Source organism: Drosophila bipectinata, chromosome 3R, assembly GCF_030179905.1.
Source record: "Drosophila bipectinata strain 14024-0381.07 chromosome 3R, DbipHiC1v2, whole genome shotgun sequence".
Taxonomy (NCBI): domain Eukaryota; kingdom Metazoa; phylum Arthropoda; class Insecta; order Diptera; family Drosophilidae; genus Drosophila; species Drosophila bipectinata.
The window spans coordinates 7118791-7135660 of record NC_091739.1 but is presented as its reverse complement, the minus strand read 5'-3'; the positions used below and the strand labels follow the sequence as shown (position 1 = coordinate 7135660).

The 16870-nt window shown below is 45.4% G+C and overlaps 3 protein-coding genes across 4 annotated transcripts; 2 read left to right on the top strand and 1 right to left on the bottom strand.

The window, feature by feature from the left end:
• The first annotated feature begins 3866 nt into the window (after positions 1-3866).
• LOC108128746 (potassium channel subfamily K member 16) lies at positions 3867-5904 on the top strand. The gene is made up of 2 exons (XM_017246516.3): positions 3867-5617; positions 5767-5904. The coding sequence occupies exon 1, from the start codon at positions 4432-4434 to the stop codon at positions 5596-5598; it is 1167 nt and encodes a 388-aa protein (XP_017102005.2). The 5' UTR covers positions 3867-4431; the 3' UTR covers positions 5599-5617; positions 5767-5904.
• Positions 5821-8406, top strand: LOC108128743 (uncharacterized). The gene is given in 5 exon segments (XM_043211831.2): positions 5821-6140; positions 6197-6301; positions 6360-6981; positions 7100-7265; positions 7329-8406. Coding segments are annotated over 5 exon segments (2025 nt in total). The 3' UTR covers positions 8141-8406.
• A 925-nt stretch (positions 8407-9331) lies between these two features.
• Positions 9332-10512, bottom strand: LOC108128749 (uncharacterized). Of its 2 annotated transcripts, none has more exons than XM_017246520.3 (3): positions 10273-10512; positions 10007-10194; positions 9332-9899 (listed from the first exon to the last, which is right to left on the bottom strand). In XM_017246520.3, exons 1-3 carry the CDS (start codon positions 10387-10389, stop codon positions 9581-9583), a joined length of 624 nt encoding a protein of 207 aa, XP_017102009.2. In that variant the 5' UTR covers positions 10390-10512; the 3' UTR covers positions 9332-9580. The 2 variants fall into 2 exon arrangements, with proteins under 2 accessions (XP_017102009.2, XP_017102008.2); XM_017246519.3 differs by having other exon boundaries at positions 10007-10212; positions 10273-10509.
• Positions 10513-16870: the final 6358 nt, after the last annotated feature.

Genomic DNA, 16870 nt, shown 5'->3' with positions numbered 1-16870 from the left:
AAACTTAATCACCTAACCACACATTAATGATAATATTAACTTTAACTTTGACCCAATCGTCCCATCAATCTATAGATGTATACAAAGGAAAATGAAAGAAACTATATAATGCTATATAAATGTGTATAACTAAAGAATATTAGGAAAAGGTTTCAGTTGCTAACTAAGATTAAAGAGAAAAAGGCAGCGTACGAAGTTCGGGGTAGAATTGATGTAATCATTTTTTAAAGCTACAACAAACCATTTCGAAGGTTTCTAAATGTTGTTTCCTAAAAACAGATTTAATTGTAACAATTACACTAATGATAGAGGAAAGTCGAAGCAGAGGAGTCACTTGGGGCTAATTCAGCCAACGGGATCACCACCGAAGCAGAAGCAGAAGCAGTGGGGTCGCCAGGATAAATACAACACAGCAACAGTCACCCACAACTACTACTCATACGAAGGTCACATTAGGTTTTAGTTTATTATAATATTTAGAGCGTAGCGTTAAACAATATGTTCTGCAGAGTATGCGAAGGACGAGGGCTACTCAACCAACTACAAAGAAATTTTCATATACCTCAAATGCATTTCAGTTTTATTGTTGATTGCTTAATTTTAATCTATGTAGACCGTTAGCACTTACACGTAAAACTACCATATATACATGTATGTTATTTTAATCGGTTCCAATTTTATAGCCAATAGTTTACATATGTTTTCCTCTTTTTGTTTGTGTTCCAAATCTTCTTATTGTGTCCTATGATTTAAGTAAAAGGTTTTAGGCTTAGTTTGAACCACTTGAACCACCTCATTTTCTTTTTAAGCTTGTTTATATTTATGGTCAACTTTTTGTTTAGTTTAATTACAAACCTGTACAAGAAAAAGATATGATAGTCGGCAAGTAAAACATCATATCACAAAAATGTAAAAAAAAATATATAAAAAGAAAAAAAATTTGTAAAATTGCTTAACTTTCTGCTCAATTGGCAAGGAATCGGACATTTAAACATTAATTTCATCTAAAATTATCTACTGTCTTGCTACTTGAATACAATAACCAACACGTCCTCGCAGAGACGGCAAAAGTAATTAATTTTAAACATTTTGTGATAGACAAAATTATGTTTCGGCACAAAATAAAAACATCAGCTATAATAAAATAAAACATAAAATTCAATGTGATATTTTCGGCACAAAACTTTACATAAACAAATAATTAAAAAAGAAAAGAATATAAAAAAATGAATAGAAACAAAATATCAGAGGGTCAGAGCAACATTTGGATAAGGTTGCTTGCCTTTTGAATATTTATTTAAGGAAAGATTTTTGTTATAGATTTATTCAAAATTGTTATGTTTCGGTCCAAAGCACAAAATGTATAAAATTACTTCCTAGTTATCTTTTAAAATTACTTTAACTTTAACTTTAAAATCATGATTGATTTCCTAATGTTAAGTTTCGTGCTCTGTTTCATATTCTATATGCTCAGAGCTTATAATTTTATTTAGTTTTACGTGAATTCAGTTGAGAAACTTTAAGCCAATAAATTACCACAAAATTAAAAACAACAGAAACAGCACAGATGTTAAGGAAAACCACTACTACACACAGATTTATGTACCAAAAATATAATAAATATGAAATTATACACAAAAACAAACAAAAAAGAAATACAAAATCGAATCAAAACTAATGCAGCAAAAAACCAAAAGATACCGTACTACAGAATGTTGCAAGGAACGTAAATGGATTTTTCTAAAACTTTATTCCATAAATAAGCGTAAATCGTAAACAAAATATTTTTATACATCCATCTTGTAATCGGTCGAATTAAAGGAGAGCCGCTTAACTATCCTGGGGCTGGAGGGTTGCTCCGCGGAATCAGGACTTGGATTTAAATCACAGATCTAATGTTGGTCCGGTTTAGTCGTGCAGAAAGGCAACACACACAGCTGCCAATTGAACATTATTTTTGCTCTACACTTAAAAACTCAATTAATCAATATGCAAATACGAATCCATTTGTAAATGTGTGGATGTGCGCACAGAGCACAGCAATGGCAAATATTATTAACAGTTTTTCGTCGTCTACCAGCTTAAATAAATCAATCCATAAAGATCTATATATATCAAGCGAAATATATATTTCAAATTTATTCAAATTAAAATCAAAATATAATTCACTAGCAGCATTTAAATGTCAAGCAAAACCAAATAAAATTTATGATTATTATTATTACATATATCAATACCACTCGTTTCATGTTTTTGCCCTTTACGACCTCGTCTCTATTTGGAAGCACAATTCAATTCGCTAGGTTGGGGATATAGTTTGGGTTCGGAGGCCTTGATTTCGGGGGTCAACCTTTAAATTTTCAGCAAAATTCAAGGATGTAATTCGCAAGTTAAGTAACCAGTTGTGTGCGTACGGTAAGTAGGGTGAGTAAAATTTAAAATAAATATTTAAAAAAGAAACTAAACCTATTAGAAATATTACTATGATAATTTTCAATTATAGGCTTTAAATTTAAACTATATCTACATGCAAGATACAAACAATTTGAAAAGAAATCTTATTATCGGGTCCTAAACAATAAATTCTGTAAAAACACTGGGCTCTGCCTTTAGATTTTTTGCCTGTTAAGAAATATTAATTTCCTTTTCGGAGAAACCTTTAAACCGGGTTCTCGATTCGTAATCGATTCTATAGACAAAACTGCAACAAAATAAGGCACCCAAAAAATTAACTACATAAATTTCAGTTAAGACCCCATATACACAAAAGTAGTAGCGTAATGCAGTAGATTCAAATGTACCGCCAAGTATTTTAGAGCTGCCATACCGATTTCAAACTATCGAATCCAGATAAAGTTCCATCTTTAAAAACATGAAAAAATACCAGACCCCAACAACATGGTATTTTCACAGAAAGATTAGAAAAACGAACTTGTGGCAATCAATAGCTTTATTTTTTTCATTGATTCTAATTAAAATGGATGTGTGCGTGCTTATGCGTCTCAAAAAAGACCAACTAAACCGGCAGTATTATAGAAACATAAAATACCAATAGCAACATATCGATATTTTTCCATCTCTAGCTGCCCGCTTTTTCGCAAATACACCTCCACTTTGGTAGTGTGCGTGACCAGATAAAAGATAAAAGGAAAACAGACGAGGAAATACGCGGGAAGTGCAGCTAAAACGCCAGAATTTTCACGCGCAACTATTAACCGAAAGAAACAGCGTAAGTGGGGATCAAGTGCGGACCCTATTTAACGATAAATGCAAAGCGATGTGCACCGAAAATTTTCGCATAAATTTGTGAAATTTGTATGCGTCTGTGTGAGTGTGTGTGTGTGAGTGCTGGTGTTGAAAAAATCTATCTCTTTCCACGCATTTCACCCCCCGTTTTTGCGTATCCATTTGATATCTCTCCTCTTTCTGCGTATCATCTGTGTGAGTAGGTATGTGTTCTTTGCTTTCGTTTTTTAATTCTTTGTTTATATTTACGTATAGTTTGTTTGGCTCCGCATTATTATTTGTTATTGTTGTTACCCGACGGCGGATGCTCTTCCCGATTTGATTTATAACGCATTTATTAATAGTACACCGTTCTGAGAGAGCGAGCAAAGCTCCGCCACACACAGTCGTTAATCAAAGTGCCATCATTTTTTACGACTGGCCAAGGCAGACTATGCTAACCCTTCAGAGTAGACCGTGAAATGGCAAGGAATACTCTCCTAGGAGGGCTTAATTACCCAGAAAGATGTTCCTAGTAATTGGTTCTGTTTTGGAAAAGCTTGTTTTTTACAAAACAGACCTTTTTAAAGGCAAATACATGAGTAGCTTCTGGTCTGAGAAGCAGTGGTCTGCTTCTGGGGATGGTTATTTCAAAAGTTAGTTCTCCTCTAAATACAAATCTTTAATTATTATGCAGATCTCTGTAGTCTCTCCTTCCACTTCGTAGTTCCCACGTCGAATATTACACCTGCGGGTGTCCGGGATGATGTCTTGATTGCTCTGTTCATAAATTTGACGTAAATTGCCTTATTTAGAACGGCAGGCACTTGCCCACATAAATATCAGATCCGCAATTCGCCTCCCACGTATTCTCACCCACAATTCCACCTTCTCTGATGGATCTCCTCTCGCTGGCTCTCCACCTTTGGGGAGATTTCCTCACTCAGTTGATTTTTGGCGCCCGTGGGGATCAGTCGAGGAGCGGAAAATTGTTCGTCTGGCCTTTGGAAAATGTGCCGTGCAAAGGCGTGGGTTTATTTTTAGCCAACGTGCTGATTTCCACACTCCCAGTGCCCGTATCGAGAATCGACAACTGCCCAACTAATTGTACATCATCTTCCGCTGGAAACACTTCAGGAAACTCTCAGTTCTAGCCGGACATCCCTGGATGCGGTTATATAATCCCATATAAGCCGTCCGATCGCCATGCCAAACAAATTTCAAAGAAAAATCTCTCCGATGAGCGGGGGAGGAGTGCAAAGGGCCTCCAGCGTTTCCTCCTCTCCCAGCAACCAGCCGCGGAAGCGTGTGAAGCGCTGCTGCCGTAACTTCGTCACCTTTATGTGCACCCAGGTGGGCGTGGGCGCCCTGATCGTGATCTACGCCATATGCGGAGCCTTCGCTTTCATGAACATAGAACGGCAGTTCATCGACGGCACCGCCGACCAGGTGCTGGAGCTGCGCCAGAACTGCTCCCAGCAGCTGTGGAGCATCACGGAGAAGCACAACTTGATCGACCGTCGCAAGTGGTCGGAGGACACCAACGCCGTGCTCCGCGACTACCAGGCCCAGATAGCGGGAGTGATCAAGCAGGGCTATGTGGGCCGGAGCCCTGAACAGATTTGGAGCTTCCCGGCGGCACTAATGTTCTGCTTGTCGGTTATAACCATGATAGGCTACGGGAACATGGTGCCACGGACGCCCTGGGGCAAGGGATTCACTGTGATCTACGCCAGCATCGGCATACCCCTGTACATACTGTACTTCCTGAACATGGGCAGGGTCCTGGCCCGCTCGTTCAAGTTCCTCTACCGGTCCATGCACGACTGCACCCAGGAGCATCCGCGTTTGGACCGCCTGGACGCTCTCGAAGGGGGTGTCAGCCTTCCTCGGAAGAAGATCATTGTGCCCTCCACCGCCTGCCTGTGGGTGATATTCTTCTATGTCCTCACGGGCACTGTGATGTTTGCCAACTGGGAGAAGTGGAGCTTCCTGAACAGCTTCTACTTTTGCATGACGTCGCTCTGCAAGATTGGCTTCGGAGACTTTGTGCCAGGGGCTTCGCTAACGACTGCTGCGGACGTTAACGCAGCCACTCACAAGCTCCAGGAGGATATATCCGCCGACCCGGATGAGCTGGCTCAGCTGCAGTCCGTGGCCGCCGACCAGCACTCGAAGCTGGCCATCAACTTCGTGTATATGCTGCTCGGAATGGGCCTGGTGGCCATGTGCCGGAACCTCATGCGGGAGGAGGTCCGGGTGAAGCTGCGAGAGATGCGGGAGGACGCCAAGCTGTGCATGGAGGACACGCGACTGCGTTTTGTGGGCTGCTGTGGGAGTCCCCGGGATGGCTACGACAGCGACTACTACTAGGGTTTCGTAAAGACTTTAGGTACCGATAGGGCTTTTTGTTTTGTTTCTGTAGTTTCCTTACAAGATCGTTTAGTTTCCTAGTTTAGTTCCACAATGCTTGCTACTAAAAGTGTCTCATTGCTTAATTTTCCAAGTCCCCTACTGACCCATTTCGCTTCGACTACCCAGCTCATCATTGATCAATTCCTGCAACTGCAAGAGCGGATTCGAAACTTCGAGGGCATGCTTGGCGGCGGCAGCGGGGAGCGTCTGTGCACGCCAAGCACTTCGGCCGGTCCCTTCCGCATCTTCTCCGTGGCCGGCTTCCAGAACCGGGCCAATGACATCGTCTACTGTCCCCCGATCGTACGCCAGCAGGCGCAGCATGTGCCCGAGGACTCCACGGCCATCATATACTTTGGCGGCGACGTCCAGGACTTTCCCGAGAGCATGGAGACGAACCGCGACAGTAGGGGTTACATGAAGTACAACCTGGAGAACTCGGCCATCTTGCTGCGCGAGGCTTTCCCCCGGTCGCACATCATCGTTATCCGGCCAGTTCGGTAAGTCTATTACAACATATTAACTAGTTCTTGTACTAACTTTAATCTCTCCACAGCATGGAGTTTAAGACCTTCAGCTGCTTCGACAATTTTGTGAGGGGCAACAATGCCGGTGTTCCAGACCACACGCCCATGAATCACGCCCTTCAGCACTTGGAAAAGTATGTATTACTTTAATGGCTTACCCTTCTGGCAAGATCTAATGGTTCTTATGGTTAGGTTGCTACAAAACTTGTCCCAACGCCTGATCTCCATACCCGAAAACGAGATACTGGACCAAGCGGCTCAGGCGGCGGCAGCTGCGGCGGCTGTGGCTGCTGCTGCTGCAGCCGCTGCCCTGACCCTCTCCAACGCCACCGTCAACGCGGAGTCCAGCTCGCAGTCGTCCCCGGGCAATGACAGTAGCCAGGACATGGACATCGACATCTTGCAGGTGCAGGAGAACGTCACAGTTGATGCGGACGGTGCTGTTATATTTCCGATTGTTGGAAGCGATGCGGCCGAAATAGTGAACAATGTCTCGGGGAACAATGGCAACAGCCACCAGGAGCAGGTCAACAACCACCAGGAGCAGGCCAATAATCAGCCGCAGACGGCGGCGGCCATCAAGATGGCTTCCACAACGGCAGCCAACAATGTTGAGCATCAGAACAATGACTGCGGCACGGGGCAGGCGAGGCAGGCTTCAGTGGTCAGTGCCAATCCGGCGGCTACAACTTCGGGCGCCACAGCAACGGTCACCAGTGATAGCAATCCGCTGTGGTGGCGGGAGAACCTCAACTTGGACAAGTCCAAGCTAGTGCTGATTGGCTTTAGCAAGGGCTGCGTCGTGCTCAATCAAGTGAGTTGCTTTTGGTTCGTTAACAGACGGATCACCTGTTTGCTCAGGTGTTTTCCCCCGAAGTAGTCACGGGATTTGATTCTCCAACTCAGCTCTTTTGTTTCAAATTCACTTGCAGTTCATCTATGAGTTCCACTATCTGAAGACCCTCACGCCCGATGACAGCAGCATGTGTCGGCTGCTGTCGCGCATCTCGGACATGTACTGGCTGGATGGCGGCCACGGAGGGCAGAAGAACACATGGATCACATCGCGCAGCCTGTTGGAGACACTCACGCGCATGGGTAAGCCAGTCGAGATAGACTAGCACCTTAAATATCAACTAACACTGTACCATTTTCAAGCAGGCATGAACATCCATGTGCATCTAACGCCCTACCAAGTGCAGGACGATCGGCGGCCGTGGATTCGGAAGGAGGAGAAGCTATTCACAGAGATGCTGAGGCGGCTGAATGCGCCGATCACGAGGCACTTGCACTACGACAACCAGCCGGCCAATCTGATGACCCACTTCGAGGTGCTCCAAGCCTTCTGCCAGCATGTCCACGCTCTGAATCAGCAGGCCCAGCAGCAGCAGCAGCAACAACAGATCCAGCAGCAGCAGGGCGTTGGAGGTGGAATCAACGAGCAGACAGCGACGACAAATAATGGGAGCAACAGTATACTGGAGGCTAGCGAGGAGGCAAAGTGACAGCTTCAACTGCATCCGCATCATCACAGGCGTCGCTTGCACGCAATGCGCAAGGGCACTGCCGCCCTGAAGCGCCAGCAGGTCGCCCAGCTCCGCCAGCACCATCGGCAGCTGCTGGCCAACACTCCGGAGCTTGCGCTGGCCTCCACCTCCTCCTCGCGCATAGCTGCAGCACTGATCTCCTCGGCGGTGGCATTGAGCGCCTCATCCGCGAGCATTGTAAATAATCATCACCACGGCCATATGCAACAACAACAACACCAGCAGCAGCAACAGCAACAACCGCAGATACGCCATCATCCGCACACGCCGCACCAGCAACTGCAGTCGCACCGACACCACCATCATCATCACTCGCACCACCACCATCACCACCACAGCCACAGCCACAGCCACTCGCAGCACCATCACCATCAGTGTCGCTCGAAACGCAAACTGCAGAAATTGTATTATACGCTTTGCCGTTAGATCTGTAACTTAACTTTATGAATGTATACTTGTATGAGAGAAAGTTTCTTAGAACCACCCACCATCACAGGCACCCCTCCCCCCCTGCCCAGCTAGCTTAAGTCGATTCACCCAAAAGTCATGTCTATTTTTTGTATTTTTGTACATGTATTTATTTATTCCCATCTTTGTGTTCGTCCCTTTTACGAATATCTCATTTTTATGATTGGCCCAAAATTGAAACAAAAATCTCATCAGTGCAATAATACATATACACAAACCTTATATATATATTTTTATATATATGATTTTATATTTTAATCCCATCTTATGTATACAAACACTCCAAGCTAGTTATTTATAATTGGAATATATTTGTGATTTGCGCACATTATTTATAGCGTGACTCGAGCAATTTTCGTTTTAAGAACCCATCCACCCCCAAGGAATTTAACTATCACTCGCACTGTCGCCTCCTAATCAACCTAATCAATCTAGACCACAGAAGCCCCACTAAATCCTAAAATGATTAAGTATTACTTAGCGTTAATAAGATATACCTTAAGTGTCAACTGGCAAGAACCGACAACAAAACAAATAGTACTTTATTTAGAGCGATCGGCAGATCGAGTTCGAGTTTGTGAGGCGAGAAGACGCGAGAAGAGCATCTTCCCGTCCATACCAAGTAGTATACGTAGTTTTTTCTGATTGTGCTGGACAAGTCAAATAAGAAGTACTCAATGCGAATAAAGTAAGGTTCGAGATCGATAAATAATTATAATGGCGCGCGTTCCTTATACTATATATCAACGGGGAGCTTATTACTGCTTCCGCTTATTCAACAGACAAGACAGAGAGACACCCGCTATAACTACAAGTAGCTGGGATTAATTACACAAAATTTCGTACCTTTGTAGAATTTGCAGTTCAAAATTGCTTTAAAGTTTGTCAGTGTCAGTGTAAGTTTTACGGCTTAAAATTCACAGAAACAAGAAAAATATAGACAAGAATCGCGTAAATTAAAAAATAAAAACAGTCGCTCTTGCATATATGTATGTAGATATAAATTGAACATTATAAATGAAAACGCTCCGAATTTGAAACCAAAAAAATATAAAGAAACAACGTTCTAAGAAAGTCAAGCAAAGTAATCGACTAAAAGAGTTCCCAATGTAAATTCTACTGATTTATGTGAGTCTGGTAATAAAACGATTAAGCATTAAAAGATTTATTATTACTTTTTGGGACATTTCTTATAAACAGGATCTCTTACTCGAACTTCTGGGGCTCACTTTCATTCATCTTTTTATTCAACCTACTTACTTTAAAATAAATTACAATCTATTGTACTCGTACAAAAAATATCGCTTGTGATGCGCCAGACAGCTTCATCCTTGAGATTGTGTCCTCGGAGCAAAGGTGGATTTAAGGGAGGTGGACAGGGAGTTGGGATAGGGGACGCTACGCGCAGTCATTTTGGCATTTAACATCAGTCGTCCACTCGTCGCTGCCATCACAGCAGTCGCAGACATGGTCGTTCACCCGGCTACTGGCCACGTAGACATCCAGGCCCCGGCCCGTAAAGTGCCGCTTCTGGTAGCGACAGTAAAACTTGCCCTTCGAGCAGGCGTTGGTGCTCGGCTCGTCGCTGCCATCGCCCTCGCAGTCACAGTAGTTGTCGTTCAGGCGATCGAACGCGATCTCCTTGGAGCCGTCCAGGCACCGGAACTTTCCCTCGAAATTTGGCTTATAGGCATCGTAGTCAAAGAGACGAGTGCCCCTAAAAAGAACAATATTTAAATAAGAATATCATTAGCACTTAATTAGGCACTGTCGAGGCACTATAGTGTGCTCTTTAATTAGCGAACAGAGTATTCATTCAATTACCGCACAATCTTGATGGGATCCTCATCCTTTTGACCTGTGAACGGCACAGCTGCAACACCGCCGGCGCCACCGCCTCCTCCGCCATCAAAATCGTCCGCGTCACGCTCCTTCTTACCCAGGGACTGAATCATCTGTTGGTGCTTCTTTCGCAGTTGCTGCAGATTCCAGGGAGCTGGCACTCCAGGCAACTGGTTCAGCGAGAAGGCCTAGTTATTGTTTTTCGTATTAAGCTCCTCCTAATCACATCGACAAAAAGCATTGCTTACCTGGTAGGCGATGAAGGAAATCCCCACCAGAAAGATGAGAAGCAGGAACATCTTCGACTTCTGCTTGTAGAATGGTTTGTAGTAAATGTTTTCCCTCTTCACCCATGTCTTCCGCATATTGTCCTTTTGTCTTTTGTTTCTTGGTCCTGGTGGAATGGTACTCGCTAAAAAAATATGTTTTGTTTATGGAAGCATTGTATTTGTTGTTTTTACAGAGTTGCCACGCTTTAACTATTTCGTGCTTAGGGCTGGAAAACGGCAAAAGTTTATCAGGGCTGTCGTGGTCGCATAAACATATAAATTTAAAATTAATATATTTTAATTTTTAAATTTATCCTAATGTAATTTTAATTTTTTATTCATGTCTTAAAAAGTAACTTTATGACTTTACCATACCATATATAATCCATAAAAAATTACGTCTCATTTTTTTGATACAATATTTTTATTTTTATTCGCTATTTTTAGTTTAAACAATTTTAATCCCTTTTTGGCAATGTTTAAAAATGCTTCATAAATTTCTTTATTTAGATATCAGAAAATATTTCGAAAAACAATAACTTAATAAAATAATTTTAAAATGTAGAATTCCCCACCCTTTACAATATTTTCTTTGTCCAGATTTAAAGACAGTCTTTTTTTCAGAAAAATTTAAACTTCTCTGGTTTCATTAGGTTGCATTTGTAACGAACAGTCAACCTTGTGAGGTGGCATCTTTGGATCAACGGCTGAGAGAAAGGGTTGCACGCGGTTGCCAGCTAGGCCTCGTCGGCTAATGGGTGGGTCATATAGGGCCCTTTCTCTCTCCCTGATGCTTACCTCGGAGATCATAAATTCTATCGTTAATCGATTGCGTGCACGGCCTCTCGAACTGCGAAGGCCAAACATAGTCCTCTCAAAACAGATTTCATTTGGATCCTCAAGATCCTCGAGAACGCAAAAGTTGGGGGTGGTTCAGCGGCAAGGCGGTGGCGAATTAAGCGAGGCGAATTATTTTTTCCTTTATCTCATTATAAAATTCATGTTTATTAGGCTAAGGTAATTTTATACATTCACTTTTTCCCCATCCCTGTTTCCCCTTACTTTGCTAGAAATTCAATTTTCCTTCTTGGCTTACTTATCTACCAACTAGATGCTAGGTTAAACGATTGAAAATGAAAAACTTAAACTATGCTATGGTTCGGCTAACTATGGTTCGGCTATGCCCTGGTTACATTTTAGGATCGGGCTCTTTAACGGATCACTAGCGCGGGGGCGATGTATTCCAAAGTAATGTATCTTAGAGTTAGCTTAAATTAGGGAATTAACGAATAATATTTCATTTCATGTATCTCTCTTCATGTATCTTTCTCTACTCTCCGAATAATGAAATAAAAATTGCACCCTCAGCTCTTCTGCACCGCTTCGTGGTGAAAGGCTTACTGCGCCTGGCGTATGTGGATTCGCGGCGTATCTGCGCGCTTTTCTACAATGGACTCAGCCGTCTTTTTCCGCGAGCTAGCATTACATAAGAACGGTTCGGCTATGCCCTGGTTACATTTTAGGATCGGGCTCTTTATCGGATCACTCGCGGTGTCTATGGCGAAGGCAACCGTCCACTTGGTGGACCCCCATCGGCCGGGAATCGGACGATGCGGTAGTTTGACGACCGGAATGTTCCGCGTCGCTTCGATTGGCTTTATGTAAAACTACTCGTACTCACTCACCCCTTTGTCCGCGACGAGCTGGTTGAAGCGCTTCCACGTGCTCGAAGCTGGAAAGGAAATATCTCGGGAAAGCTTTCGCTAACCCGTTCACACAAAAAAGATCTTCACTTAATTAGCCAATCGAAATCTTTATTCGGAGCGGAACTCTCCGCTCACCAACTCCGCACAGTTCTTTGTGGCACCACGAGGCCACCAGTTGGATCGATTACGCTCCCCTTTTTCTTGCGGCGGAGCGCTCCTTAAAATCGCCGCAAACGCTCCGAGCCTGGCTCCCGGGCTCGCTCGCCCCGGACCACAATCAGCTCCAGCTCCTCCGGCGACCGCTCCGACCGTGCTCTCCGGTAGGAACCCAGTCCTTTCGCGGCCGCGCCTCGTGGGCGGTTTCGCGCCGCGCTCCGTCTCAATATGCGCCGTCGACTGCTCCACTGGGAACCTCGCACGACTCCACCGTCTCTCCTCACGACTGCCTCGTACTCCTTGTACCAGGCCTTCCGTTCGACACTACGATCCGTGACCTGCCTCACTTTAGCGCCGACCTTTTGGGCGCGTCTGCCCACAAGCTGCGCTTCTATTTTGCTGCTGTGATCTGCTGGTGCCTTTCGAAGGTACTTGTTCTCCACCTTGCTTGTGCGTTGAACTTCTTTGGGTCACGCCAGAAAACTTCTTGGATGAACTTCTTTGGGTCACGCCAGAAATGCAAAAGAAAGTGCTGTACCCGCTCGGATTCCTGCTTCTAGCTTCCAGCTTCCAATAACGGTTTTACACCGGTTGCCAGACCTCCGGACATTGGAAACGCCTAACTCCTTGCTACGGTCCTACTACGCCAAAAGGCTCCCAGATCGGTTGCCATCTCCCCCCCCCCCGGGGTTGCCACCTACACCGATCTAACGCCGACGTTACAAAATGCCCCCTTCGCAAGAGCTAGAACAGGGTCTCACACGATCCTGTTTAGCTAAACCACGGAGGCGTAGACTATTGTTCAAAATCTTTGGCGTGGTAGGTGCCTATTGTCCTTCTCTGCATGTCCTCTAGCCCGTAGATTGAATCTCCCGTTCTCTTACGAACTCTCGGCTTAACGAATTCCAATACTGCCTTAACCTGTTAGTGTTTCTAGACCTAATCTTATCTTCTACCTTAACCTCACTATGCTCTCCTTCGCGATGCTCGTTGTCGCCCTCGTCCTTCTCTCCTACTTGTCCCTGTTTGAGCTTAACGGAATGCGCTGGGGTGGACGGTCCGGTGCATTCGCTTTCCCGTTTTTTTGACATTTCGGACAAGATGGCTTATACACGTTAGGTGACCCGCATCCAAAACAGAAGACTTTCCGCTTTCCCGCGCAGTCGTGATACCTGTGACCCTCCTTCCTGCAATTCCAGCAGATGAGAGCCACAGCCTCCACTTCGTCTGCTTCTTCGTCCGTGAACTCTTGGGCCTCTTCCCATTCCAGATCACTGCCTAACTCCGCTACCGCTTTGCCGGATGCATAGCCCCTATGCGAGCCTTTGTCTTCCCGTCTCTGGGTTTCTCCATATGCCTTCTTTGTCCAACCTGGCTTTGACGAGCTGCTATCTCGACGCACTTCCTCTAAAAATCGCTCACGACGCCTGCAAACTTCTCGTAAGTGGCCTATCGAACGTATTGATACATTCAGCAACTCGTGGCGGATCTCGGACCTGAGATTCCTTCTAACCATTTCTACTAGGGTGGCTTCGCTCAAGGGAACACTCAACCCATCCATCAGCTGCTCTACCGCCTCGTAAAATGAATCGAAATCCTCTCTTTCGCGTTGTTTTCGGTCTCTTATTGCTTCGCGTATGTCCTCATCCGTTCTATTGTCCCTGAAATGATTTCTAAGCGCGTCGCACAACTCGCCCCATCTCATCCCTCTATTCAACTTATGGAAACGCCAGTAAAATTCTCCCGCTTTACCGTCGAACAGCAAGCTCGCATTGCCGCACAGAGCTGAGAAATTACTATCCAGTGTTTGGTGGGTCAATGCTTCTATCCGATAGATGAAATTATCGACAGTCATCCCCTCTGGATGTCCGCTAAACCGAATCTTCCAATTGTTTATAATGTGGCCCACCTTATCTGGCCTGTACGCTAGGCTTTGTTCTGCTTGTTGCCTTGTACCGTTCCTAAAACTGTAACTTTGATCTTGAATCGCCCCTTCATTATCGTAAATCCCACTGGGTTGTTCGTGGACTCCAGCTCTAACTTCTTCATCCCTTTCTGGACGCTCCCTTTGGTGGAATAGTCTGTCCACCTGTGCCGATAGCTGATCCAGTAACGTCGCCTGCATGGCGCTCACTGATTGGGACACCAATGCTTGCAGCTCCGCTGTGCTTCCTAGAGATTCTGCCTGAGATCCTGCTTGGCTAGTCCCGCAGGGTGAGTCTGGCCGGCGAGTCTGCTGGCTCGTACTCGCAGCGGTCGTGTCACTTGCCGCTTGGACTTTCTCAAAGCACACTACCTTGCACGTCGGGCATGACGACTTCGACCTGGCATGTGTTGTTATACATGTCTTGTGAAATTCGTGCCCGCACTTGGTCCTGGCTCTGCCAGTTGCCATTTCTTTGTTGCATATCATGCAGATGGGCATCTTCATGGGTGTCGCTGCCCCCTTCTCTGCCTCTGCCGGATTCATCCTTTCCTATTTTACTTTCTAAATCTGAAGATACACTAACAGATGTTCTCTCTCTTCGACTACCAAAACTCTGATTACTATTAATATGAAACCAAACTTCGCCATCGTTTAACTTGCCTACCGCCAATACACGCTGCCTTTTGTCCTTCTTCTTTCTGCTTTGCTCCTCATTCTGATCTGTTCGGGAGGTGGCTCGAGCAACTCCCCTCTACGCCTCTTCGTCGCCCGTCCCTGCTATTCCCAGGCACCGCGAGTCACCTACGCTATCTCTTAGGACGTGGTCATTCGTAGCTCCTACGACTGAATTCCAAGCGTCCATCTTCTCTACTAGGGGGCGACGGGTCCTAACTGCCAATCTCCAGGCGTGGTCAGACATCAGTTTGCTGACTGATCCTGCTCTCCAAGCGACTGCAGCGTCAGTTCTCCCGTCCCTTTGCTCTTGTCACAACTCGCCAGTCATAACTCGTGGTCAGGTTAGTCCTTTCCCTCCTGAAATCCTACGCGAGATACTGAACTGCTACTCCAAACTATTGCTGCGACTGCTGTGGCACCGTGGTCTACCCTTTCACTAAGTGTAGTATTCCATGCGGTACCCGCACCGCTGCTGAGGCTTTTGGTCTGGTTACTACCATGCTACTATAACCAGCCGAAATGAATTGAACGCAAAACATGGCTGCGTTTAGCCATACTGAAAACATGGCCACTAAGTTGGGCGCCAGAAAAATTTATGATAATTATTACTGTAACGAACAGTCAACCTTGTGAGGTGGCATCTTTGGATCAACGGCTGAGAGAAAGGGTTGCACGCGGTTGCCAGCTAGGCCTCGTCGGCTAATGGGTGGGTCATATAGGGCCCTTTCTCTCTCCCTGATGCTTACCTCGGAGATCATAAATTCTATCGTTAATCGATTGCGTGCACGGCCTCTCGAACTGCGAAGGCCAAACATAGTCCTCTCAAAACAGATTTCATTTGGATCCTCAAGATCCTCGAGAACGCAAAAGTTGGGGGTGGTTCAGCGGCAAGGCGGTGGCGAATTAAGCGAGGCGAATTATTTTTTCCTTTATCTCATTATAAAATTCATGTTTATTAGGCTAAGGTAATTTTATACATTCACTTTTTCCCCATCCCTGTTTCCCCTTACTTTGCTAGAAATTCAATTTTCCTTCTTGGCTTACTTATCTACCAACTAGATGCTAGGTTAAACGATTGAAAATGAAAAACTTAAACTATGCTATGGTTCGGCTAACTATGGTTCGGCTATGCCCTGGTTACATTTTAGGATCGGGCTCTTTAACGGATCACTAGCGCGGGGGCGATGTATTCCAAAGTAATGTATCTTAGAGTTAGCTTAAATTAGGGAATTAACGAATAATATTTCATTTCATGTATCTCTCTTCATGTATCTTTCTCTACTCTCCGAATAATGAAATAAAAATTGCACCCTCAGCTCTTCTGCACCGCTTCGTGGTGAAAGGCTTACTGCGCCTGGCGTATGTGGATTCGCGGCGTATCTGCGCGCTTTTCTACAATGGACTCAGCCGTCTTTTTCCGCGAGCTAGCATTACATAAGAACGGTTCGGCTATGCCCTGGTTACATTTTAGGATCGGGCTCTTTATCGGATCACTCGCGGTGTCTATGGCGAAGGCAACCGTCCACTTGGTGGACCCCCATCGGCCGGGAATCGGACGATGCGGTAGTTTGACGACCGGAATGTTCCGCGTCGCTTCGATTGGCTTTATGTAAAACTACGCGTACTCACTCACCCCTTTGTCCGCGACGAGCTGGTTGAAGCGCTTCCACGTGCTCGAAGCTGGAAAGGAAATATCTCGGGAAAGCTTTCGCTAACCCGTTCACACAAAAAAGATCTTCACTTAATTAGCCAATCGAAATCTTTATTCGGAGCGGAACTCTCCGCTCACCAACTCCGCACAGTTCTTTGTGGCACCACGAGGCCACCAGTTGGATCGATTACGCTCCCCTTTTTCTTGCGGCGGAGCGCTCCTTAAAATCGCCGCAAACGCTCCGAGCCTGGCTCCCGGGCTCGCTCGCCCCGGACCACAATCAGCTCCAGCTCCTCCGGCGACCGCTCCGACCGTGCTCTCCGGTAGGAACCCAGTCCTTTCGCGGCCGCGCCTCGTGGGCGGTTTCGCGCCGCGCTCCGTTTCAATATGCGCCGTCGACTGCTCCACTGGGAACCTCGCACGACTCCACCGTCTCTCCTCACGACTGCCTCGTACTCCTTG

What these genes read in the sequence shown, in the direction of transcription:
- LOC108128746 (XM_017246516.3), top strand. Translation starts at nt 4,432, where the DNA reads ATGCCAAACAAATTTCAAAGAAAAATCTCTCCGATGAGCGGGGGAGGA.
- LOC108128749 (XM_017246519.3), bottom strand. Translation starts at nt 10,389, where the DNA reads ATGCGGAAGACATGGGTGAAGAGGGAAAACATTTACTACAAACCATTC. An exon ending in TTTCCTTCATCGCCTACCAG is followed by an intron (nt 10,213 to 10,272) that starts GTAAGCAATGCT and finishes AACAATAACTAG; the next exon opens with GCCTTCTCGCTGAACCAGTT. An exon ending in GATCCCATCAAGATTGTGCG is followed by an intron (nt 9,900 to 10,006) that starts GTAATTGAATGA and finishes TGTTCTTTTTAG; the next exon opens with GGGCACTCGTCTCTTTGACT.